Here is a 26,763-nt window from a genome sequence, read left to right on the forward strand (position 1 = left end):
CTTTTACTCTCGCAGCAGCCAGCCTTTCATTTTGCACATTCCTCTTCACGCATTATCGGAAACATACCCATTCTAATGCGGGTCATATGCCTGACTCTTCTGCAGTGGTTTCCTTTTTTATTGACAGTAATGTGGTTTTGGTAGAGGGGTTTGCATGCTTGGAATTTATGGAGAGGTTCGGGTTCATCAACTAAGGTCTCCATGACATGTTTGTTGTCATGCTCTGAGGAGAGGCTTACTGTGGAGGGTAAACAACTCGAACTGAAGGAGCTGCGTATGAAAGTAAGATGTGGGAAAAAGGAAAGGCACTCAATATGTCTGAAACCCAATGCTGGATAAGGGCCGATAAAAATAACATTATAAACAAATGTAAAACTGTATCTCAGAACCAACCATGCAGACATTTTGCTATGTATATATGCTAACTTACCATACTTACCATTTGTAAAGTGCACAATAACAAATTAGACTGACTTAGAATGAATTATGAGGTTTCATTTAAAGGACAGTGCATTGATTTTACACATCAGGTTCAGTTTCAGTGCCTGCTTATCAGATGTAGGCGATAACATCTTCTGCGGCTCTGGATTAATCTTGTGAAAGTTTGAAAAAATACCTCAGACTGGGCTACAAAGTGAAGGTTCGTACAAAAAGCCTGCATATGGTCTAGTATATTCAAGAAATCTTTTGATTTAGCAGCTTGGTGATATAGGGAGTACTTGCAAGGTTAGTCGGTAAACTACTGTAGCTGGCTAGCTGACCTTTAACAAGCTTTATAGCCAGGAAATGCTAACATGACCCATTGGCCAACGTCTCATTTTCCCAATTAGCATACACTCCCCATACCACGTCTTTCCTACGTAACTTCTATTCCGCGCGCTGACGTCTGCAAGACAAATGTGTGCTATCTGGGCTGTAATGGACTTATTTTGCTGCAAAATTGAATTGCTTTTTCATTGTGTGTGTGTGACCAGGCTTCAATGAAAAACACCTTCCTGTTGCATTATGGGAAATGTAGGCTCCGGTGTTTCGCGGTTCTAAAAAGTCCAGATATCTTGGCCTGTGCTGCTTCGATTTCGACCGTTCCTTTTTAAATCTGTTGTCTTGTGAGTCGCTCATCTTTAAGAAAGTGCCATAATAAATCACCGGAGTGCCCCTTTAACTCAGCCCAGGGCGCACACATATTTGTAAAATCATATGTCAAACTTAATTAAAAGTAGGCTACCACTGAGTACAACAATGTCAAAACTATGCTGCAATGGTACTGAGGTGTAGCTAGACCATAATGATGATGATGATGATGATGATGATGCAGTGTGGGAAATATGTGATTGTTGAGCTCTTGTCACGCAAACCACCATTTCCTCCACCTCGTTCCACAGAAGCTCGCAGGTAATTTACTGGAAGTGAAATGAAACCAAACTGCATTCAAGACATTCCTGACCGGCACCACACCGCTTCCAGAGAATGACACTCACCTGCATGATGCGGTCTAATGGGTGCAGGGAGCACAAGCACGCACTAATGACAAGTTTATATGAGGTAGGTCACTTTTTGTAAACACGCTTGTCACGAAGCATAAATGATTTATACAGCCTAGTGCATGTGACACCAAACACAATGGCTTAGCACTTGTGCCAAGAAAGGATGCCAATCTTATCTGGGGCCTGTCAAGTGTGGATCATGATAAGATTGTTGTCAATATTAAAAAAACCACACAATATAAGCTTTAATATTACAGCAACAACAGTGTTTTTGTCGGATGCTCTCATTGTTGTGCGCTCCCATCCTAAACACACACACACAGTCATGGTGTCAAACCATCGCCTGCCATAATCTCCTCACAGATGCGCACACGCACACACACACACAAGCCAAACCGCGTGTCATGCACCGCCGCGGCCGCCGCGGGGCGCAGCTCCGTCACTGCAGGCTGAAAACAAGTGAGAGTGGAGACGCGCAGACCATCTCCATCCTCCGCAGTCTCCTTCTCATCCTGGCCGTCTGACTGACTGACTGGCTGACTGGCAGATCACCGCGCAGACCGAACCAACTAACTCACTGCAGCGCTGACAGCACTGCTGCTTTTCCACCAACACGGGGTAAGATTGAAATTGTGTTTTCTCCTTTAATTTGTTGTTTAAGGTTCCTATCAGGTGTGCAGAGCGCCTGATTATGGATGCACTTACAGTAATAGTAAGATGTGAGCAAGGCAGCAGCGCACTCCTGCATGGGACATCGTCGCATTTTGCGCCCGGGTTTGCTCTGTTTTCCCAGCTGTGCCAGCTGTCAGATACAGCACATGATGAAAACACTGAATGACATTTTACTTAAAGTGGGATATGTATTTGAAAAGGGTGGTTAAGGTGGAGTGTGAGCATATGTGTGTGTTGTGTATCCATCTGTATCCATCTATGCTCTTGTGCATTGTCCCATCTATGTGCAGAGTCTCTGAGTTCAAATATGTGTGTGCATTCTTGTTCTTGTATGTTGCAGTACATGCTTTTCATTGAGTGTGTGTGTATTTGTGTGTGTGTGTGTTTTTTGTATATGTGTGTGTGGCACCGCCTGTCTGACTTTGCCCTTCCCTTCCTGGCCTCATTCCAGAGCACAACAGCATGTGAATGGCGGCAGAAAGCGGCAGAGTTGTCACAGAGGAGCAGGAGGAGCTCCCAGCCTCCGGAGCTGTCACTCACGTGCACCACACACACACCCGGAGTCAGAGCCACATCCAGTTTCAGCCTCTGACACACACCACCCAGTGGCAGGCTCCTCGCACACTCGCTCACACGAGGAGTCACAGTCACACTCACTTCAACACACCCGCGCACACACAGTCGCAGAAGTACGGCTGCCGCCTCACACACAGCCTCTCAGCCATGGCCAAGGGAGAGAGGGGAGCTCAGGGCCCTGCAGGGAAGCTCATCAAGCCCACTGAACCGCTCTTCCCCAAAACACCTCAGCAGGTAAGATCACCTGTTTTTGTTGCTTCTTTTCTATCACTTGTAACCGTAGGAGTCTAAATCACACTGTTGTGATCCATCTTGGGACCCCTAAATCTGAGTGAAACTCTCAGTCTCATCTGGTGTGTTTGCAGCTCAGCTCAGAGCTGTGAGTGAGTTCACATGATTGGGTGGAGAGGAGGAAAAAAGATGGAAAGTGTGATCTCTTTAGTGGCTTATCTGTTTCTGATTAATCAGCGGCATTGTTTTCCTGTGAACTGGTAATCCTCCAGATAGCAGGTAATGCCTGGAAGTTGATTGTTTTCATTGGAGAAAAGTTGTTGCCATTGATGGGATGAACCGCTCCATGATTGCTTTCTTTTGTCTGATATCACCGGACTTTGGTGATGAAGACCGTTGTCATCACAGCCATAATAGGAAGCAAGACAGTGGATGGAGAGTAGGAAGGGATAGCATACTCAGGTTTTGCAAACGGCAGAAGATCCTTTGTGTTTTATCTTGTTATTTAGCATTATGAGAACTACATGGGTGAAGGTGATAAGCCTTTGAAGTAAGCAAGCCGAAATGAAAGACAGAGAACCAAGTACTTACAAGGAGTATTGTCTCTCTATTGAGGTAGATACCATTTTATGCAGACACTGTTTCAGATACTGACATATTCAATACCTTTGCAGTTAGTCACTCATTTTGGTTTTGTTTCATTGGCTCAAGGTGCCAATGAAACAACGTTACATCACCGATCTAACCAGTTCTCCAACTGTCTCCTCTCTGCCAAACGTCCGTCTAATGTGCAGTTTCTGTTGTTTAATGTGACTCAAATGACTTGGACTTGACACCTGAGAATTAGTTGTTACTACAAATATATCATTGTTAGTTTCCAAGAAGAAGGCAGAATGTTATGAATGTAAACACTAAATGTGATTTAAAACCAATTTAGTTAATGCGCTGAACCTGAGGAAACCTTAGATTCTCACTTCTACTTATAGCTGTTTAGACACTTACAGTCAAATTTGTTTTGTTTTTACATTTGGTTTGTTCCATTTACGTTTTTTAGGTTCATTTCAAATGTGTGCATGAAAGTAGAAATGCAGAAAAAAGTCAAAATATTCCCAAAAGAACTTTACGCTGAGCTGAAAAAGGAAAGGTTGGTATATCAATAAAAACAAAATGCAACAACTTGCAATGGAAACTCAAATTTATTAATGATCCACTACTTGGCGGAAAACTAAAAAAGACCCTGATCAAAGTGCAAATGGAAACTTAGTGAATTAAACATGAAATACATAGATCATGTGACCTAAACGTCCTCTGAAGAGATAAAAACACTGTTTTTGTTCATCTCAATGTGCCTACCTTCAAATATTCCCGCAATAGTGGATGCAAATGCCCATTCATATGCATTTACAACGTTGCTTTAACACGTCTTTACTTTATACGTTAGGTTTCCATTGTGCATGTTTTCTTGAAACTACAGAAAATAAATCTCATGTGAGTTTTAATCCCCAAAACAATGTATGCCAGGAGGATTGCTGATGTGTTATTTATGTTCCTTTAAGTTTAAGTCCACTACATTTTGTTATAGGTATGATAAATCAAAGCGGTTTTTCCCTTTGTGAGTGAGAACACATGTAGGTCAGTGTCAATAAAAGTTCACACGAAGAGCCTCACCAATCCATCACAAAAGTACATAGCTGTCACTCTTCCACTAATCCATCTGCAGATTTCTGGATTGATTCCCTGTGAGTTTAACCTGCTTCACCAGTGTTGACGATTTAAAGGCCCCATGACAACACTGACATGATCAACCTTTCATACTCATAATCCATAATCTGCGTTGACGACAAAAGCTTCTGTTTTCAACTCTGTAACTAGACCCTGTGACCCTGATACCCAGAACTGTCAGAAAATCCTTCAGCGAATAAACATTTAAACTGCCTTTTGAATCCATTTCAGCAGCAGCTTAACATTTAACGTGCAAACATTCAGTATTTTATTTGGAGAATATAACTTAGCTGGCATCAGATGTTTCTCCCCCCATCCTCCTTTCTTTGCACTAGAATTATCTTCAATCCTGATTTAACTCACTCGCGGTGCAGTTCAGGCATTTTAAATTGTTTTCCCTCTAACGGTTAAGGATTCATTAACTCCCACAGATTAGTCTTATCTGTCCTTGTCCCTTGTTTGTCTGAACTTTGCAGATGCTCTCTTTACTCCGAGCTACTTTTCTGTATACATGTGGGAGTCTGAATCGGTGCTGTTTGTGCATCCAGACAACAGTAGACGGGATATCCTGTTTATCCTCTTTGATGATAAGAAACTCAGTAATGAAGGATTGAGTTTGGAGGGAAAGAATAAGAGAGAGAGGGAGAGAGGAGTGCTGCGAGTATTTTTGCACATCATCAGTTAAGCAGCATTCTCTCCAGGCACCAAAGAGTTTAATTTTTCTCTCCAATTAGGGGTAATTGCAGTGAGAGTGGAAGAAGAGAGAGTTTTGAAGTCGGAACCGCCGCGCAGCCTTTACTTACCTCTGACCCGCTTGTCTTGCGATTGAATAATTACACCCCTCCCTCCCGGTAATTGTCGTTCTCGAAGCCCTCCGTGTTTTGATGGGGCGAAAAACGGAGGAAGAGAAAACGTGAGTCGGATAATAACAGTGTGTCGGTCGTGGCTGTGGTTCCTTTGGTGATTTCCTTCTTTCATAAAGCTCTGAGGGGAGCAGCTGTGGGCCAAGCCTGGGCCACTGGATGTGGAGTGACAGCGTTTTGTGTGTGTGTATGTGTGTGTGTGTATGTCTGAATCCAAAGGTTATACAGAAGGGAGGAACAGGCAAAGGTTGATCTGTGTGCACAGCCTCGGAGAGACAGTCGTAAATATCGGGCTCCCTAGACTGTGGTGTCTCGTCTTATTCATGTGTGAAGATGAAAGTTTGCCCTTCCTGCACACACACACGCACACAAACACACACACACACGTGCCCGATGGTTACAGCAGAGTAAAGATGACTCGGTGGGCTCCTCAGGCTCCACCGTGTGCCTCAGTGTCTGCACAGATAAACCACAACCCAAATAGCTGGTAGGGTCTCCTTCTGATCCCCTATTTTACACCCACACTTGCACATATTTAAACCATGAACATCTTTCTTGTGTGCAGAAGCAACTTGTCATTTAGGGAGACGGAGTTACAGGAAGATTGATGATTTAAGCCGTTAGTTGGGGGAGATGACTTGTGCGTTTGTAAAGGAGTGAAATTCTTACGCATCTTCTGCATACGTCACAGCAAATACAGTGCTATGTAGTGGCAACTATACTTTTCTTTAAATTCAACTGAATCACTCAATCGGCGCGACACGTAGATGAGGGAGGAATGTTATTTTAGGAGGGCCTGAAATAGAAAAGATTGAGACAATGAATGACTACAGGATTCACTATTTATGAGTCATAAATCTGTCCTCATGGCCTAATTTATTAGAGAGCGGCACACCTTGCTTCTCGTTGGAGTGTCTGGGAAGCAGTCTTATAAAGCTGAGGCAGGAATGTGCACGGGCCCTTGATAAATAGATTGCCCTAAGATAAACAGCTGCAGTTGTTCATGGGAAGAAACTATAATGTAAAAAGGAAGTTTAGTTAGTTGGATTTTGGACTTTTCAACGCGGTTACACTGAGTCTATTGGTTGTCTTTAGTGGTGATTGGTGTAACATAGAGTAAACTTACAGTTTATCATGTGAAGATTGACTCATTCATGCTTATTGGTTGACAAAATGATACGTTCTTTATATAAACTCCTGATCTCCTGTTCCAGGATGTTGACTTTAGCCGTAGTTAAAGTTTATTCTTTGACACATTATGTCTGTTGGTCATATTCTTGAATGTGTGCAAACATTTGTGGGTGTGTGACTCACAGTTGTCAAAAGTACCCAAAAGTCCCACTTAGTGAGTGTGTTACAATATTACTTTGGTAAAAGTCCCATACGGATAGTACTTGAGTAAACGTCTTAAAAAACTTAAGTATCAAAAGTACAAGTAAAAGCAAAAAAACAAACAAACATATATTTTCATGTATGTATATACTGTGCAGCATTTTTCTGATGATCAGAGTCAGTTTTTGTTTTTAATAAGTAAAATAAAAATAAAATAAGTTAATTTAAAATTGGGCTGTTTTGGCTCTGATGCAGTAAGTTCTGTATTTTCCTTAAGTACAAGCATGTCAAAACTATAGGCTACTTAAAGGAGCACTATGTTGTTTTGGACAAGAAATTCAGACGCAAAGTTTTAATATTTACAATATTAATGAGGTAATAATACAAAAACAGAAAAATTTATTTTTTCCATAAGTGAATAAACAAGCTGTTCTCAGAGGAAAATAAGGTCCCCAGAACACTGTTTGCAGCAAGAAAGGTGGCAGGGTCCGCCAAATATAAACAAAGTAAAACAGTGAAGATCACTGAAGGTCTCACATAGTGCACCTTTAAGTGCAGTATTTGAGTATACACAACCATTTTGGAAGTGATTACCTCATGGTTATTTCAAACTTCAACAATAAGCAGTGACATTGTGTGTTTTGTGTCAGCAGTGCCTTCATTTCCCATTTGAAATGAGAGTCTTCATCAGATTGCTTGCAGTAGAGAAAAGTTAATTTGCTCATTAGCAGCCTGACCTTCAAGGTCATCATTATCTTATTAAGTTTTTTTTTCCCTCCCTTGTCACCTCTGTCTTCACAGACTGAGCTGGGCCACAAGTTGACGTTATGCAGCAAGCTGTGTTTCGCCATCGGCGGAGCACCCAAGGAGGTGGCTGCCAGCGCCACGGCCTTCTTCCTGCAGATCTACCTGCTCGACATCGCTCAGGTAATGTGTTTAATGACGAAGATGATGAGAATTGTCTGTGGCTCCTATAAATGAATGAACAAGTTGGTAAGATTTGTGCCAGCATGTGTTTTTAACTCCAGTCTGTCCTTGCTCTGCTCTGCAGATCAACGCCTTCCAGGCCTCCATGGTGCTGTTCATCGGTAAAGCCTGGGGCGCAGTGACCGACCCGGTTGTTGGTTTCTTCATTACAAAGAGCAGATGGACCAAGATTGGCAGACTCATGCCCTGGTGAGCTCCAGAACCCCAGAACTTCTCCATCATTGTTATTTCTCTTACCCACTCCTTTATTTGTGCCATTTTTTTTATTCCTTTACCTTTTATTCCCACATTGTTACATTTAGGTTTTTTCATTGGCTCAAAAGTAGGGACAAAACATCAGATTGCACACAGATATTGACAAGACAGTACTTTAGTGAAGGACTTTTATTGCCTTGAAAACAATTCACTAATAAGCAGATTCATTTAACATCAGATTAAGTCAGAATTAGCATTGTTCGATTATAGTGTAGTCTTTAAGACCAGACATTTAATCAGAATACTGGACAATATTTAGTCTCATATTCTGATTTTGGCGTGTTGCTCTCTCTACTCTAAGTTATCCAACAATCCAGTGAAAATGGGATACATGTCGTTTATCTAAGCTGCTAAAGTCGAGTGAAATGACCCCCTTTCCGTAGTTAACAAACGCTAAAGTGCTGCTGTTGACAGACAGATACTCTTGCGTAAAGGGCTGTAATTTGTCGACAGATTATGAAACTTGTTTTGGTTTGCTCCCACTCTCTCAGACATAATTATGGCCGCCTCATCACGCTAATGTTTGTGCAAAATCTAAGCAACAACAAGCCGTGCGCTCCACTTTTCCGACAGTTTTGAAATTATTCCTGGGGCCCGAGCCTCTCACCTGAGGATTGAGCTGAATGAGCAGGCTGTGAGCTTTAATTACACCGATCCCGACGCTCCCTCTGATGAGCCTTGCACACCGTGTGCTTCGAGGGCGTGGGCTGGGTTTGTTGCCTTTTGATGCCAGACAACAACAGAGAAGGAAGTTTATCTGCATTCTTTTATTAATCATATGCCACGGTGCTGCCCGTTGACATATTATTTAATTTATGTAACAACTCATTTGGCCATCATCCAGCTTTCTTTGTCGGCAAGAGGTCGCTCGCTACGATTTGACTTCGTGGCTCTTTAATTGTGGATTACACAAAGTTAATACCACCGTTTCTTTAAGTCGCCATTTTCAAAGATGATTTCATAAGCGGATATGCGTGTGTGTGCGGTATGTGTCTTTTGAACACACTAGCGTGACACTTACTATAATTACACATGCAGGTTTTAATGCCTACTGCATTATAAACCATAGATTACACACAAGCTGACAGAGCTGGAGGGGGACCAAGTCCACTGTGGCCAGCCAGCCGCGCTCAATACCAGACAGATGCTGATGGCTGTTAAATCAGCTTTGATTACCCCGGGGAAGCTGTAGGTGTGTGTGTGTTTGTGAATGTGTGTGCTCTTACCCCTGTGTATGTGTCCATGGGAACACTTAGTGTGGTATATATGCGTGGGTTTTGTAAATGTGTGTTCATCACCATTTGTGATGAGATCGCAAGACACTCCCTCAGTTTCGGCCCTGTTTGGAAAGTCCCCCCACTGTCGAGCAGGAAGTGTTTTACCCCCCTCTCTGGCTGTCACATCCACAGCCAGACGTGAAGTGATTTGTATCTTTGCTATGAGGATGAGGTCATTTGGCCCAAAACGCCCACATGGGTGCTGCCCTGTTTATTATTTTTTTGATTGTAGTGATGCGTGATCCCTCTGACAAGATGAACCTTGAGAAATATTTTTTTCCCCTGAAAGACTGACTGATGGTCTATCAGTGGTGGGAGAGGTACTCATTTAGTAGCATCATTCAGTAGGCTATATTGCATTATCAGATTGCTGATAAATGCGTCATTACATAAATAGCATTTTACTATTAAAGCTGGCGTAGTTTGGTCTCGTGGTTCCCAAACGAGGGGTCAGGCCCCCTCCGAAGGATCACAAGATAAATCTGGGGGGTCCTGAGATGATTAATGGGGTAAGAAATAAGAAACGTTATGCTGTACGAGTATGTATCCACTTTTTAGAAATGATCTCCACTTTGAAGAGTTGCGAAAATGAAACCATCTGAAAGGTTCAGAGAAGAAGTCACTTTTTGGTGTAATGACCAACCACTTGCAGACATCTGAGACCTGATGTGACTCAAGTCATTTGGTCCAAGTCCCAAGTCACTCGTTCTTGGGCAATTCAAGTTTAGAATGACAATGATTTGAATTTGTATTTTAATTGTTCATATTTAGTGAAATAAATGTAATTAAACATAAAAACAAATAACTTTATAAAAGCTTATTTATTTCATAATTTTCTCTCAATCAAGAAAATATCCCCCCATCACTTTTAAACAATGAAATACTGGCAGCCAGACTTAAAAACCTTAAAACACTAAACTGAACACAGACAAGTCATTCGAGTCATCATGTCTCAAGTCAAGTCAAGTCATGAGTCATTTGTTATCTGTCAAGTTGCAAGTCCTCAACACAGTGACTCGAGTCCTCATCAATGTTTATGAGATCATCATATGTTAACAGCTGTGGAGCATGAAGTGTACTAACAAAGTACTGCATTTCCCTCTGAAAAGTAATGGAGTATAGGTATAAAGTAACAGTACTCAAGTATCAAAATTTCACTTAGTACTTGAGTAAATGCACTTAGATACTTTCTACCTCTGCTATATATGAACACTGCTAAGCCCATAATCAACCAAGAAAGCACACTCTCACCCATCAGACCCCTTCTAATTCCCCTCTGCTCCGCCGCTCGTCATCTAATTAACATGCTGCGAGTGTCCCGAACAAGTCGGAGAGGAGAGAAAAGTACGTGCCAGCCTCCTATCAACCTGCTCCGGCTTAATTAAGACTGTGCAAATTACTGGGACAGGTGTGGATGCGTATTCATGCGTGCCTGATGTGTGAGAAAATATGCGAGTGTGTTTGCACACGAGCCTTTGTTGCCTCTCCCTGAGCACAGTCATCTTGCAGGAACATTCTAACTGTCCCATTCACCGACCGCCGGGGCCCTTTCATCGCCCCCATGACCAAGCGGTCAATACTGCAGCACCAGCGTTGTCAGCCGCCTTTGTTAAAGCAAACAATCAGGAGGAGAGTGAGGTGGAGCGGGCTGGACGATGCTAGAAATGACCATTCCCGGCCTCTCTCTACCTCTTTCTCCCACTTTCTCTTGTTTATATTTCCCCAGTGTAGAGCAGGCCAGAGGTCAGAGCGCCTGCGGGTTTTGTCACAGTCACCAAAATTCCCCTTTGGTCCCTTTTTCTACCTGCAGATGTGCTGCTGTTACAGCTGTTCCAGGCTCCAGCAGCATGACAAACAAACTCCACTTGCTCCTCAGAGAAAAGGAGGGTGGAGGATGTGTGGACGAATCATAGTGTTGATCATCCATAATCTGGCCCTTATTCTGAAACGCACAGCTGTTCACTTTAGCCATAATGACACGTACCAGTTGTTTACTTATGCATTATACATAGCCCACACACTGTATCACTCCAAGTTCTGAGAAAAGCACAACGCAGCAGAATTCCTTCATGCTGCGTTTGCTTGAGTGTGTGTTGCATATTCATGTGTTTGTGTGAGTGTGTGTGCAGATCTTTAAATGCTAGGTTTGATATACTGTGGTATTTCCCTGCGCGCCCGTCCCTCCTAGGACAGATTCCTATCATACTTAACAACAACATAATCATTTAGCAGTCAGCACGGCTCACTGTAATCTGCCAGAAATATGGCCTGATTTTAACACTGCACTGCTATGAAAATTACATAACACCCAACCCACTGTCGACCCTGCTCTGACAGCTTATGATGGCTGCCTGGAGATAGCTCAGAACCAGGGTGTAAACATGATATTTCATCTTTTTGGCTCTCACCTGACATGTGTCCGTTTTCTCTAGGATGGTGGGTTGCACTCCGTTCCTGGTGGTCTCCTACTTCTACCTCTGGTTTGTTCCTCCTTTCATCAGCGGGAGATTCATCTGGTACCTAGGCTTCTACTGCCTCTACCAAACCCTCATCACTGTAAGTACTCTTTTCCGAAGTGCATTTGATGTTTTAAGAAATCTAAAATGTTGACGCGCGCCTCAGGCGACTCAGCGGGAGACTTCACACGCAGTACAAGAGAGACGTCAAGTGGGAAAGAGGAGATGAAAGCTCTGATTGATGCAGATGACACGTTACGTAACATATAGATGGAAATTGCAGCAAAACATCGCAAAAGAACAAAGTTCTAAGTGGAGATGATCACAGTCGTCTCACGCCAGACTCCGACAGCCTGCAGTAGGATTTACACTTTGATTTGCGACGTGCAGCAGATTAGAGCCCAGAGCTCTTCGATACCTCAACTCAAAGGGGAAGTAAACTTATTTAGGTTGCCTTTTGTTATTATGGTCCAGACCATTCATCTCTCTCCCTCGCCGCTCTGCTCTGGGGTAACCCATATAACATGTGCTACAGAGCGCGTAGACCGCTGCGGCCACTCTGCGGCGAGCTGTAATGGCATGTCATTCTAACTACTTGATAAGTATACGGTCCGTCCTGCCAGGAACCTCTCGCTGGGTAAATGCTGGTTACCACTTTTAGCCTTCCTTCATTGTCTCTGGACGTGTGTTTGTGTGAAGTGAGCTGAGAACGGCCAGCTGTTACCATTCAGAGGGTCACAGTCTGTAAACAGAGGTTAGGATGCAGTATGTCATCTGTTTATGTAATCAACTAATAGTGGGTTTCTATGGGATTTATCAGCTCTCACTTCCATCTATAGTGGACCGCTAAGCAGGTTCAATTTCTATAAATGTTTGCATCCAGCCCCGTAATTGACATGCTGTATGGAACCAGTGGCTGAAAAAAATCCCTTCACGGCCACGTTTATTTTCGTCGCGGCTGTGCACGCTCGTTTGGCCACAGTGCTGACTGGGCCCTTGTGTAAATTACAAAGTGAAGCAGGTCCTCGGTTTGCTCGCCTATTCTCTGGGAGAGGTGGTGAGGAAGGAGAAAACAGGGAGCTGAGGTTGGCCGACATGGAAAGTGCAGAGACTGCTTTTGGTATATATATATATATGTACAGTGTTGCATTTTCACGGGAACGTGTACGTAGATAAAAGACATCTAAAGATATCTTGGGTGTTCCCATTTGATTGTGGGTCAGATGTTGTATGCTGACAATACTCAACAATAAGTTGAAAGCCACGCAAGCGGCTCTGTGAGCCTGTACAAGGTCCAGTGTGGAGGATTTAGTAGCATTTAGCAGTGAGGTTGCTGTTTGCATCCCCACTGATCACCCCTCATCTCACCATCCCCTACAGCTGCCACTAATCACGCAAAAAATGTGAAAGGCCTTCTCTAGAGCCGGTGTTTGGTTTGTCTGTTCAGGGCTGCTGTAGAAACATGGTAGTGCAATATGGTGGACAGCCAAGGATCGATAGCAAAGAGCAGCAGATGTCGGTTACTCTTATGCTCTCCACCTATTTTTTTCGGAGCGACCCTCGAAATCTGTCTATATTCTACAAATTACACCTTTAAGATGCATCATGTGGGAATCGTGTTTGTTCAAAATTTTATGGCAGTCTAACAGTCGAAGCACAGCTAAGAAAAAAGCAAACAAAAAACTCAAAATCATTATCTTTCTCCACCTTATGAGACTTTTGTTTGCTGCTGCCATGTCAGACTTGCCCTGACTGTATCTTTCTGCTTCATTGCAGTGCTTCCACGTGCCTTATTCTGCTCTCACCATGTTCCTGAGCACGGACCAGAGGGAGAGAGACTCAGCCACTGCCTACAGTAAGGTCTTTTAATATGCAAAAAGCAGAAATTAATGCCCCGCAAAGCTGAATCCATCTTTTTTTACTTCAGATTTCAGTTTTTTGCAAAAGTATAAATTAAGAATGTGTGAATTACTTTGTAGCATTGGAACTGATAGCTGGATCTTTCTTCGTGTGATTCCAGGAATGACAATGGAGGTGCTGGGGACACTTGTTGGCGCCGCCATCCAGGGCCAGATCGTGGCCAGCGCTCACACTCTGAAGCACTGCCCGCCTCACAACATGACTGCTGGTTACCTTGGCAACAGCAGCGGGGCAGAGATCGTCAAGAGCCTGGTGCGCTCCCAGGAATACCTGTCACACTCGGTAAGTGTCACCGAGCCAAAACCAGGAGCCCAGGTGTGCTCAAAGTAGGCCGCAGAGTTGCTTCGAAAATAACTTGGACTGTCATCAGCGTTCTCGATGAACTTTGGAGCCGCGGTGTGTGCACAGGGCGGTTGACTTTTGCTAAATATCCGAGGGCTGAAAAAAGCAGCGCTGAATGAAAAGGAGGATTGTTCGAAATTGGGTCCATATTTACAGACTGTCTGCATGTTCTGACATCCAAAATGGCTTCATGTTTTAACCCATGGGATTGAAAGGAGACGCCACTGTTTGATATCTGAACCCGACATCCTGAGCCTGCTCCCCTCTCACGACCACAAAGGGGGGGTTCCTCCCTCACATCAGGCTCCAAACTGTGGCCCCCACATTGAGGGGGTCTCAACAGTCTGTAAGTCATTAGGACCTATTTATATCTCACCCAGACCATTTGAAGGCATCCCAGATTCAATATGCTCGAAATATTAGTCTTTTACTTAAAGGTGGCTGCAGCTTAGCTTCAAGTCAGAGGGAAAGAAACATGATAGGAGACATTCACATCAACATTTTAGTTTGCTGAGCCGCGAATAAACGCAACTGCTGCCGTGAATCCATCATGGGACTTTTTGTGAAGATGAAACAAGCCAGAGTGCAAAATGTCCTGCGTTTGGATTTTGGTCGCACCGCAGCTATTTGGGCTTCAAATGGTTCCTTTTCCATTGGATTTTGGGTGAACCCTATCGGGGCAACCCACTCACAGCAGCAAAACCCTCTACAGCCACCCGCTAAATTCCTTTGTGGTCGCTGGTAAGGGTGGCACACCGTCTGGGCAAACCAGGTCTGCCCTCGGAAACAGGGAGTGTTTGATGTGCATAAATAATAATGGGTCGCTGGGCTGAACCGCATGGAAAAATAGCAAACAAACAGAGGTTGTTTAAGGCAGAGCAGTTCCTGTCGGGGTGCAATATTAAATGGTTAAGGGCTGTATTTTGGGATGCAGATCAACTTGAGGTTTCTTCCTGTTTATGCTTACAGTGAAATGTGCATGGCAGAGTTGAGTACTGTCCACCACTGAGTAAAAACTAACACCCACTGTGAAAATGTGTTTTGCAAAAGGGATGTATAGCATGTTAAAATGGAGCACTTAAATTTTTTAGGCGTTTGAGAACATTATGAATTAAAGATTGAGGAATGGCTCAGAATAGACTTGATTGTGCATGCAGTGTAAGAAGAGATGGACTGATGTAGGCTACTTGTTTGTTCTTTTTTCTCTCTTGCAGAAGGAGGTGTACATGATCGCTGCCGGTGTGATCGGAGGAGTGTTTCTCGTCTGCACCTTGGTGATGTTCTTGGGAGTCAAAGAGAGAGAGGGTGAGTTTTTGTCTGGTGAGTCTGAGAACTTTGCTGATATTGATTGACAACAAATGATTTATCAAAACAATGAACTGATGATTTAAAATGTAAAGCAACACACACCATTTTTTAGTAGTTAAGGATGTGTGGAGGGTGTTGATGTCACGTGTATCAAAAGATGACCCAAATGCAGAATTCAGAGGCTGGCGGGAAGGCACAAGTGTACACAGAAAAAGGGCGGGAAAAAAGACAAAGAGAGGAAGTGGAAATGACACCCATGAGGATATATTTACCAAAATAAAACAGGAAACAACTAAACCACAACCTGAACCAAGACAGATGAACAATTAACATTGATCTGTCGATATGACTGGAAATCACTTGTCAGGTTCCAAACCCATTTACTTTTGTTCAAAATGCTCCGAACATTTAAAAATAAGGTGCGAAAACTGGATCAGAACCAGGTCAAGCCCCAAAGACTTACCCCGTCAAAACAATTGTAATGACTTCTGTGGTTCCAGGTTTCAGATGTTTGAAAAAAATAACCCTGATGATGTCATTGGGGTTGTCTCAGATTGGGCTTCATACTAACAATTTATTGTTATCAGAAAGCCTGCATTACAAACTAGAGGTGTCTTTTTTGACCATTCTTGTAAAAAATATGTCTCTTAGAAGTCGACCAACTTTTTTAAAGGGCAATACTGAAACACTTGTGCGCCCCTTTAAATCATTTATCAAGCAGTATGCCAAAATGAGCTTGTCTCGGCCAATTAAATGCGACAGTTTGTTTTGTTTTCCCCATTTTATAGCAAAATAAATGTAATATTTTTTTGGTTTGGTTTGGGTTAGATTAAACAAGCAACAGTTTTACTACTTTCCAACATTTTATAGGCTTGGTGTAGCAATGAAGGAAATAGCATCCCATTAGTTGCAGCCCTAATTAGCTATTCCACATTTGGGAACACATTTATGGAGTGAAACCAGTTGTGGTTGGGAATGAAATTAATACCCTTTGAGCTAGTGGTCTAAGATACATACTACATAACTGCAACGTAGCTCTGTTTTGACTGTTGCAACCTAGCTATCAAATAAAGTCAAAAAGCCAAAGAAGTCATCTTGAATTTACTTCAACCGAATCCAGTGCAACCTTAGCCTCAGTGTTTTCTGTAGCTGGGTAAGACCTAGGTGTGCATCTACTGCAATGCAGGGGCAGTTCCAGGATCACCAGTGAGCAAATCCATCGTCTTTCTCTTACTGCATGTTATTCGATACGCTGCATACTCATATTCTTATTCCACGTATTACTGTTTCAGATCCGTACGCCCCAAGGACGGAGAAGCAGATCCCATTCTATCAGGGCTTCATCCTGGTGATGAGACACGGGCCATACCTCACTCTAACGGCTGCATTCCTCTTCATCACTGTCGCCATTCAGGTAAATGCAAATGTATTTATGAAGCACTTCTCAGACATGACACCCAGCGTTACAGTAAACTGGAGCCTGGATCCTGACAGTGCGGAAGAATTGGCTGGCGCTCAATGTTGATTTGATCAATGTAGAAGAGCACTTACTGAAAGCTCGTGGTTTGGAGCATGTTTGAAGTCCCAGGACTCCCGAGAGTGATACCAGCGCAGCAGAGTCTCGCTGTTTGTCTGTCACATGTAGGCCGAGGCCTCAGCTTTGACACCTCGGGTTTAGGCTGTTCGAATTATTGCAGACTTTCCAACTTTTTGCATCGGATCTATCTCTGTGTATTTTCGCCCCTCTCATCTCAGAGGAGGTGTCAGTTGTCATCCGTGCGAGGCCGGAGTGGGAATAAATCACTGCGAAACACCGTCAGCAGCTTCTCCAGTCACTTCATTTGGCACTCAGCGCAGCAAGCTGAGTGCCGAGCGACAGTGCTGAGTAGACAAGACGAGGCCGACTGTCTGAATGTTTGATCTCTGATTTCTGCAGCTGATACAGAGCAACTTCGTCCTCTTCTGCACTTACGCCGCCGACCTGAGGGATCACTTCCAGAACATTGTGCTGACCATCCTGGTGAGTAATGCTTTCATCACATCCCAAAGATATAACATCTGTATCATCTCACTTCTGAATCTGCATTTTTAATTTTTTCAAATGCGGCACTATTTTTATCACAGCTCTTTTCCCCTGTGACACCATTAAACCTTTATTTGAACCACAGCAGCCGTTTTAGATGAATTCCAGATTTTTACGACATGAATTTTTCATTTTCAGAGGACACTTGCCTTATTGCACGTCTTCCCACTTGCATTTTTTAAATTTAATTTCCAGCTGAATCACATTCAAAACGATTCTCTTCCCATATGCGTCATACATTTTCCCCTTGCCCATGTTTACCCAGCTTTCGGCAGTGATAAGCATCCCGTTATGGCAATGGTTTCTGCAGAGGTTTGGGAAGAAGACGGCGGCTTTTTGCGGTATCACAGTGAGTATACTGTTTTTATTTTGGTTTGCCAGAGCAGCTTTTAACACATACTGATACGCTTTGATGTTTGTGCCATCTTGTGGGCAAAGTCGGGAATGCAGCATCCCCATCTGGATAAAAGAAGCACACTTGAAAAATGTTGTTTTTTTAAAGAGTTTTAAGATTTTTTTATGGCTCTTTCCCTCGATCTAGTGGATCATGCCCTTCACCATGATGCTGGTCTTCATCCCCAATGTTGTGGTGGCCTACGTTGTGGCCGTCTCCTCTGGGCTCAGTGTAGCTGCCTCGCTCCTGCTGCCGTGGTAAGCCTTCAGAGTTTGTCAAATCACACTTCACCCATTCAAGAGGACCATCACATCTTGATCTTTGTCACTTTTCAGTTGTCACAATTTCCACATATTTACAAAAGAAAAGGAGAAAACAAACACAAGCAATGCATAAGAACCAAGTAGGGTTTACACTTCTTGGTCCTTATCCAGATCCAGATATAGCTACCTCATTATTTGCAGGGAAGGTAATTATATCCTCCCCTTTTTCAGGAAACATGTAGGATTTCCACACCACCGAATCATTTATTAAAAAGTGTTTAAATCAGGGCTGCTCAAAGGGGGGCCCGTGGGCCAAAGTAAGCTCGCCACAAGGCTCACTTTGGCCCACCATTGTGAGTTAAAATGCTCTTTGAATATGAAGGATCTCTAATTATTCTTATCATTTTTCCATAATCAAGTCAGCCAATTGAGGAAACTTTGGATCCTAGTACTATTTTGCGTCTTAATAATACAATAAGTATTTGTATGGAAGACTATTGCAGCCGGTTAAAGATTAAAGAGAAAAAAAAGAATATTCCTTAAATGTAAAACATTCTCATGATAAGTTATAATTATCAGATGAAAAAGCCAAAATGGAGATAAAAGTCATATTTCGAAGATAAAAAGTTATAATAAAAAGTTTAAATCATGAGCTAAAGTCAAAATTATAAGATAAGAAAATGAATTATAAGATATAAACTCATAATTATAAGTTTAAAAAAGTCAAAATTGAGCTAAAAGTCATGATTATGAGATCTCTCAATCAGAACTTACAATGCAAACTTTTTTTTTTTAAACAAGGCTAAGTTTTCATCAATTTCTCTTCTTAAACTGGCAGAAAATGGGCTTCCATACGTTTGCTTTTGACTCACGGCCTGCCATTAAGTTTCAGTTTTGGCTCTCCAAGGGAAAAAGTCTGGGCTCCCCTGGTTAACATATTTGAGCTAAGCTTTAAAAGTGGCTCCATCCATTATGAGGTCGCATGAATCAAAAGTTTCTTCTTCTTCTCTGGTGCTTCAGTTTCCTCTAGCGGTTCAGAAACAGGCGAGCTAGGTAGACTGGAGTCCTGCTGTATGTCTGTCTGCGCAGCGGTTGTGCTGCTCATGTTAGTTCCCTTTGATTTGATATCAAAGTGGTATTAGTCAAACCACAATAGTGCGCCAAGATGTCGTTAGTGGTGCCAGTGTGTCCGTTCGCTTGGGTCACGTCCCAGTCATGAAAGTGATGTCATCTTCATGAATTAGAGGCGGCGTCTACTATAAATCTCCTATACCATCACAGAGCTAATACAACACCAGAGATAAAGCAGACTTCTTCTGCATGTGCCAGTCGTTTCTATGGCCCGGCCCCACTCTTCACTCATCTCCTGTCCCCTCCCTCGAACCCCAAATTACAGGGGCCTCCCATGTTTAGTTTGGAAGGGGCCAATTGTTTATCCTGTCTGGTACCGCCCGCTGCTCATCATCTAATCGTGTTATTAGCTCTGTAATTTCAGCCCACCGGTTTATCAGAGCGCTATAAGTAGACCTACATCATCAGCTGCTAGCATCTTGAGTGGTTGTATAAGATGATTAAAGTAAGAACATGAGGGAGGTCTTAGGGACACATCAGCTTAAAATTTTGTCATGAGTGACGTTGAGTATTAAAGACAAAGGACACGTGCTCACAAAATCCAGCAAAAAAAAAAAAACACTCTTCAACTCTGCATGTTTGTGTGTGCAATTCAGGTCTATGCTGCCAGATGTGGTGGACGACTTCAGATTGGCCAACCCCTACTCCAAAGGCCATGAAGCCATCTTCTACTCCTTCTACGTGTTTTTCACCAAGTTTGCAGCTGGTATCTCCCTGGGAGTGTCCACCCTGTGTCTGGAGTGAGTCTACATCGCTATCACACGTGCACCATTAACTTAAACACTCTATAATGTCTCGCGGCTGCACTCAGCGCGTCATGATACCTCGCAAAAATGCATTAACCTCAGATCTGATTTATGGTTCGTCATGTGAGAGGTGTCGAGTTTGCTCTTTTGCAGCACTGCAGCGTCAGGCTTGATGTCGATCTTCTGTAACCCGTGTTAAAATAAGATGCATGTTTGTGTCTGTGTAGATTTGCAGGGTATGACACTGGCGCCTGCAAGCAGCCCGCTCCTGTAGTGTACACCCTGAAGCTGCTGATTGGTGCCGCCCCGGTGGCCTTCATTGTCACAGGGTTGATGATCCTACTGCTCTATCCCATCAGCGAAGATGTACGGCTCAGGAATAAAGTCTGCCTGGATGAGCTACGGTGAGCGGAAATCATAAATGTGCACCTAAGAAAAACAACCATTAACAATTCCACCAATGTTACACATTTAGGTCAGTTAATTAGCCATGAGGAGTACTGTACCTGTAAATACATTTATATGATGTCATCTGTAGCTCTGAAGGGAGCTTTATAAAGTTTCAAAAAAGAACCCTGATGACATCATCAAGGTTACTTTTTTAACCCCGATGATGTCATGAACGTTATTTTTCCTTTAGAAAATTGACCTGGGTTTGACACTTTAATTTTTTTAACATAAAGAGCGCGTTACAAATCTGTGTTTCAAAAAAGTGAACACTTAGAAGGCAATAAGGGTCAAATAAAAGGCTCAATTGAGTTGCATTATGGGCATTGTAGGATACTAGTACATTCCTCCTATTAACTATCTGAACCGTGGGACAAACTGTCCAAAGTTAGCCTTTGCCAGTGAGGCTATAAATACTGTTATTTAAAATACTATTAATGAGTGGTGGAAGAAGTTTTCAGATGATTTAGTTAACTAAAGGCAGCATTATGTTAAGATATAACATCACAATTAAAAGTCAAGTATAGCACATCATTATGAGCAAAACATACTCAAAGGACCAACAATTTGTGACAATTGGTGTTTTAATTAACTAATAAAATAATTAACAATTAGTGCTCCGAGCTCCCAGTCAAGACCACTAGCTGCACGGCTAACTGACTGCTACAGTTAGCAGTAGTTAGCGGTTACTACTTACTGCTACTACTTGCCACTTCTTACATATTGCACCTGTAATTTTGTAGATTATCCCTCATCAGTGTTATTATATCATTGGATCACTATTACTGAAACATTAGCATGTAAGAAGCACTTGGTATCGTATTTCGTTTAAGTACTTGAGTAAGTGTACTTAGTTACTTTCCGCCACTGCTATTAATGTAACACATTATTGATTTTGCCGTCTCCCGCAGGAAACAAAGCATCGGCTCCAGAACGATGGAGGATCTGAGTAACGTGTGATTCCGGACCTTGAATGAAGTGAACTCACAAAAGCCACGTGTTCCAGCGACGCAGCTGGAAATGTTGTTCATTAGTGTATATTACACTGAGAAAAAAAACGTTAAACTGTTTTAATGTAAACATTTTTGTTTCATTTTCACATGTACTGTACAGTCATCTTGGATATATAGATATATAATAAGATTACCTAATTTATATAAATGAATGTATATCATTATTTGCTGTGTTTAGCTCTACAACGCTGTTATTTATTTATGATATGTGATTACTGAGGGCTGAAGAGATGAAATGAATAAATGTTGTAGAGGCTGTTTTGGTAGATCGTACAATGTGTGTTGTGTTTCTTTGCTGAAGTAAAAAAATAATCAATAACACACAAAGGAGAGCACAATAGTTATGCAAATTTAATATTTGAAGAGCTACCAAAGGATCTATTTTATCGATATACACTTTTTACACTTCTTTGGAGATCTGTGTAGCAATGACAGGAAAGTTTCTGTTGAGTGTTGCCCCCTCTAGTGGTCAGTTGTGTTCATAACATTGCGACTCCAGAAGAAAAAGTGCTTCAACTGTGTCTCATCAACATTTTAGATATTCCCAGAGGGGTTGAGTAAAAAGGTTCAATCATGTGTGAAACATGTGAGTCGGGGTTATTTAGCACAAAAGTGAGATTTCAGAAATTTAATGGGTAAAATCTGAATTCCATTCAGTAATACAGAAAGAAAACAAAACATTTACATCCTGCATAAGCTTCTATTCTTCTCTTCATGTATCAGGACATCAGGGCGATTGAAAACATGTCTTACACACACCTAAAACATACTCAAAGCTGTTTGTACAGTGTCATGGTACTGCAATTGGTGTCCTGCTTTAATAAAGATTTAGACCTCAACAACTGCACTGCATTTTGTCGACAGAAAACTTGGCTCTGTGCTCAAACTTTATTTTCATTTCAAAGCAGCAACATATAAACGTCGCATCTGAACCTGAAGCTCTTTTTAAAATATGTTTAAGTACAAAAATAAATATGACATATAACTCTGGGTGTCTGCATTAGTGAGGTTCTGCGTGTTCATGCCACATCCACTCCGCCTTGCATTCTTGGATCCAGTCGGATTAAATTAAAGTTACAACTGCATGAGTCCATAAATTGACGAGTGTGTTCAGAGTCACTATGTGGAAGCCTCTGTAGTTGTGTTGGAGTTTTGGAAGGGGGCCGGACTGGACGGGCAGGAGGTCTCAGGACTCCCGGGAGCCCGCAGATTACTTTTCCGCTTCCCGTTCCGCACTGTAAGTTCCTCTTTGGGTTTGAATGTCAGAGGCACGAAGCCATCTGGATCTGCCACAAGAACAACCCATAAGGGACCTGGAAAACCAACACAAGATTAAGTGTTAAAAAACTACTGCAAAATGTAGTTTGTGACAGCTATGACCTGCTGTCGTGTCTCTGTTTAGGGACAGTCACCTCTGCTGCAGCAACAAAATACTATACCTATTAAATGGACTTAAGCTGCTTTTGTTTTAAAGCCTGTAATCTGACCTAGGCTTTTAATCACTTCCAATTATAGCTTATGCACGTTAACGCAAGAACAATGCTAGAATGCGCCGTCTAAGGTTGTACAATAAAATGTGAGGTTCTTTACTTATTCAAATCCTTCCAAAGAGGAATACGAGGAGTTTCCTCCTTCGTTCCTTCATTTTAATTCATTGGTTAACCTCACAGGCAATGCAACGCTGAAGGTTTTAGCTCAATTCTGAGATTTAAATCGACACAAGACTGAAACTTAAGCCTTGAAAGTGATGTAGCGTTTGTCATTTTAAAGAACAGAGGCAATATTTTACTACAAACTTAACAGGCTTCACGTACCATACATCATCTCCACAATAGTTAGGTTGAAGAGGTCTTGGAGGGCACGCAGACACAGCTTTCCATCGCACAGCAGCACTGGCCGCCGCTCGTCGATGAACACATTCTCTGATAGCTGCTTCTGCAAATGCACAAAGAAGGATGACATAAAGAGAAACAGTCAAGCTACAAGCAATTATGGAGTTAGTTAAAATCCTGATCTGATACCTGATACTTGGATTGGTATGTTTGTAAACACATTAAACAATTCGCGGGATTACGGTCGCCTTATCCTTCGAGGAAAATTGCAGCTGATTAAGGTGTTTAAGCCCCTGACTGTAAGACATAAAAATAAAAAAGACTTTCTCTTCTCTGGCTAGGGGTTATTATCTTTGCACAGTCATTTACAAAAACACAGAGAAAATACAGTGAGTAGACTGTACCTGACATGTGACATTGACATAGGGGGGTTCACAGGCATTGGGGTAGACAGTCAGGGCCTTCTTGCCATTCTGTGTATAATCTCTGATTTCGCTCAGGCACTGCTGTACATCTGCAAAACGTGTAAAAAGCCGCTCCATGTTGTGAACGAGCTGCTCCAGTGCACGCTCCCTGGCAAGGCCCGATGTCTTTTCAGGCATGGGAAGTGTCGGCTCCATGTGGAGTTTGTCGGACGGCTCGAGGCGAGGAGAACTGGCCCGGCTGGAGTCTCTGCTGGTCTGGCCGGCCACCGCCAGGCTGGACATGCGGTTGATGTGGTCCATGTCAAAATTCTCCACCGTGATTGAGGAGGCACTGGACGGGGCTCGGTCAGAGAAGTCCACAGAGCTGGTGACGGGGCTGGACTCGCTGCTCTTCACCTCCTCCACCAGCCTGCGCCTGTTGCCTGGTGAACGAATTACTCCCCCTCCAGGCAAAATCAAGTCCTTTATCCCCGGACGCTCCCTGTCGTCCCTAGATAGGTGCTCCGAGTGCCTCCTAATCCCTGCACAGAAATTAGAGGTGGACTCGTGGTTGTGAGCAGAGGGGGATGGTGTGATGGGAGTCTCTCCATCGTAGATCAACTCTTTGGCTAAGAGACGGAGGATATATTTATCTGTGTTGGAGGACGGAAGGAAGGCAGGGTCATTGGACTTCTGCCTGCCCACCATCAACAGCAGCATCTTGTCATTGAGAAAGCACACTCCTTTGGGCCTGTCGTTTGTCTGCAGAGAGATCTGCTGAATGTTCGGCATGGCAGAGGCTGTGATGCAGTACACAAGCACCATGTTGCAGGTGTTGGAGGCCACCGCCACTGTGGAGCCACGCGGGTCAAAAGCCACAATGTCTGGTACCAAAATCCCCGGGATGCTGACTTTGCGGGTGGTAGTGACTTTACGCTCATAGGTGACCAGGATGAGGTGTGAGGAGTCCTGGCCAGTGCCCGTCACTGTGTCTCGACGACGCAGGTGAATAAGGGGGCTGGGGTCAGAGCGACGGTGCCTGGCCAAGAGGTGGGTGAGGTCTAGAGGGCCCGAGCTGGGGATGAAGGATCTCTCTGATAAAGATCTCCTTCGTGAGTCCACATGGCTGTCTTCTTCTGACATGAGCACATGCGCGCCCTGGACCTGCGGGGACTCACCCTCTGCCGGCATGTCGAATGCTATGCCGGCATTTAACCCACAGAGTTTATCCAGAGGCAGCTCTGTAGCCACCGCTACCTGAGCCTCCCCCGTGGGCTCGATGGCACAGATGTAGCCTCCCACATCAAAGATGGGGCAGAAGGAGCAGGCCACCAGACTCTTCTGGATGTCATTCCAGATGTAAGAGTGAAGGGCACTGCCAATAGCCACCACCAGGCGTGTGCCATCTTTAGTCCAGCATGCACAGTGGATAAGTCCACTACCTTTGATGTCTGCTTTGGTTCTCCTGTTGTCCACCCTGACAGAAAACAGCACAGAAGTGTCCCTCTTGGTCAGCACAGCCAGAATGTCCAGTTTGGGATGCCACACGCAGCCTTGGGAGAGCAAGGGGAAAGGCTCGCTCATCTCACAGGTCTGACTGCACAGCAGCTTGTTCTGCTCGAGAGCACTGAGCTGCAGCTGCCACACCGTAACGTGTTTCTTGTGCTGGACCGCCAGCAAGGCAGGGGAGTCCGAGCAGCAGAGCGGGCCCCAGAAGAGCCCGAAGACGTGCTCAAACTGGCCGATGACGTTGGTGTCTCCAAACTTCACCTCGCCATTGAGGAAGAAGAAAGCCGTCAAGCAGACCTGCTTGCCGTCCGTCCACGCTATCCCGTGCACGGGGTGGATGGCTTGGTGTAGAGTGTTGAGACCCGTCCTAAGGAGCTTTGCCTTACCAAGATCCATCCCGGCAGGTGTGAAGAAGCCTTTTCAAAGAGAAAAAGAAAGGAAAAAAAGACTCAGAAAGTCAACATTGGTAACAGAGACTTGTGTCTGGTCTAAATGGATCCAGCACAAGAGTAGCTATTGCTACCTATGCAGATTAAGAATAGGAAAAGCCTCTCCCGTGTCTCCTTCCAAGTACATGCCTTAATCCCTTCTGCCTGAGCTGAGGCAGTGGTGACGAACTCTTATATCTGCTTATGCCTGAATGACCTTAGCAGCACACAGGTCCTGTTAGGGCCCCGGGGCTTAACAATACTATGTGTTGAGTGGGAGTGTCTCATCACAGCTTTTAATGGGGAAACTGTCATGATCACTTTGGACAAATTAGGCTGTCTCCTCATCAGGTAGAGGTGTTATTTGATATGACAAATGTGACATGTCAAAAAGAATAAGACAACAAAAAAAATTAACATTGGATGCACAGCCAGTTGTATCACAGTTGATAAGTTTAATAGAAGAAAAGCACATTACATTGAAAAGTAAATACAGATGTAGAAACTGTACGGAGATATTAAAGAAAACACTGAGGCGTGCTTGTATCATGTTTAAAATGAGAGGGTGAAAAACTTGATGAGACACGTTTTCAACTTCATACTCAAAACGAATCATTACATGTAGCTTATTTGATGCTATATGATGCGAGCTAGCTAATAATTAGCGTAAAGAGCCACACAAACGTGTCACTTGTGTCTTCACGTACCTTATAAAACCACAAGCATCTCCTGCGTGATCCCCGCGACACACTTAAAACGAGTTTCCCGTGTAATAATCCACGTTTTGTGCGGCGAAATGTGCCTCCAACACTCATTTCTCTCCGACCCGGAAGCAAAACTAACGGACGTTTTCAGTGCATCATGGGATATGTAGTTGAATCTATAATCGGCTTGCCCGCAAGATGGCGCTGCATGTGTCGACACCCAACGCTTTTAAAGAACTAAAACATACAAATACTTAGTATGTTTAAGAAATAAAGCAGATATAAAAATAATAAATAAATAAAATATGGTCGGTATAGTCGCTTAAGAGGAAGCACACCCGCCGTGAAGTCTTTGACGAGGCTGCAGACGACGTGCGTGCCCGT

General features: G+C 43.4%; 2 protein-coding genes across 2 annotated transcripts; one reads left to right on the plus strand and one right to left on the minus strand.

Annotated features, from left to right (window-relative positions):
* The first annotated feature begins 2,624 nt into the window (after window positions 1-2,624).
* Window positions 2,625-21,478, plus strand: mfsd2b (MFSD2 lysolipid transporter B, sphingolipid). The gene is made up of 14 exons (XM_073493186.1): window positions 2,625-2,966; window positions 7,682-7,807; window positions 7,932-8,056; window positions 11,832-11,955; window positions 13,632-13,710; window positions 13,876-14,057; window positions 15,332-15,422; window positions 16,718-16,839; window positions 17,362-17,445; window positions 17,774-17,857; window positions 18,050-18,159; window positions 19,893-20,036; window positions 20,270-20,446; window positions 21,401-21,478. The coding sequence occupies exons 1-14, from the start codon at window positions 2,625-2,627 to the stop codon at window positions 21,447-21,449; spliced, it is 1,839 nt and encodes a 612-aa protein (XP_073349287.1). The 3' UTR covers window positions 21,450-21,478.
* An 872-nt stretch (window positions 21,479-22,350) lies between these two features.
* On the minus strand, window positions 22,351-26,473 carry wdcp (WD repeat and coiled coil containing). The gene is made up of 4 exons (XM_073492332.1): window positions 26,383-26,473; window positions 23,739-25,663; window positions 23,317-23,437; window positions 22,351-22,815 (listed from the first exon to the last, which is right to left on the minus strand). Exons 2-4 carry the CDS (start codon window positions 25,641-25,643, stop codon window positions 22,622-22,624), a joined length of 2,220 nt encoding a protein of 739 aa, XP_073348433.1. The 5' UTR covers window positions 25,644-25,663; window positions 26,383-26,473; the 3' UTR covers window positions 22,351-22,621.
* Between the last annotated feature and the right edge of the window lie 290 nt (window positions 26,474-26,763).

This window comes from Pagrus major, chromosome 22 (assembly GCF_040436345.1).
Source record: "Pagrus major chromosome 22, Pma_NU_1.0".
NCBI lineage: Eukaryota > Metazoa > Chordata > Actinopteri > Spariformes > Sparidae > Pagrus > Pagrus major.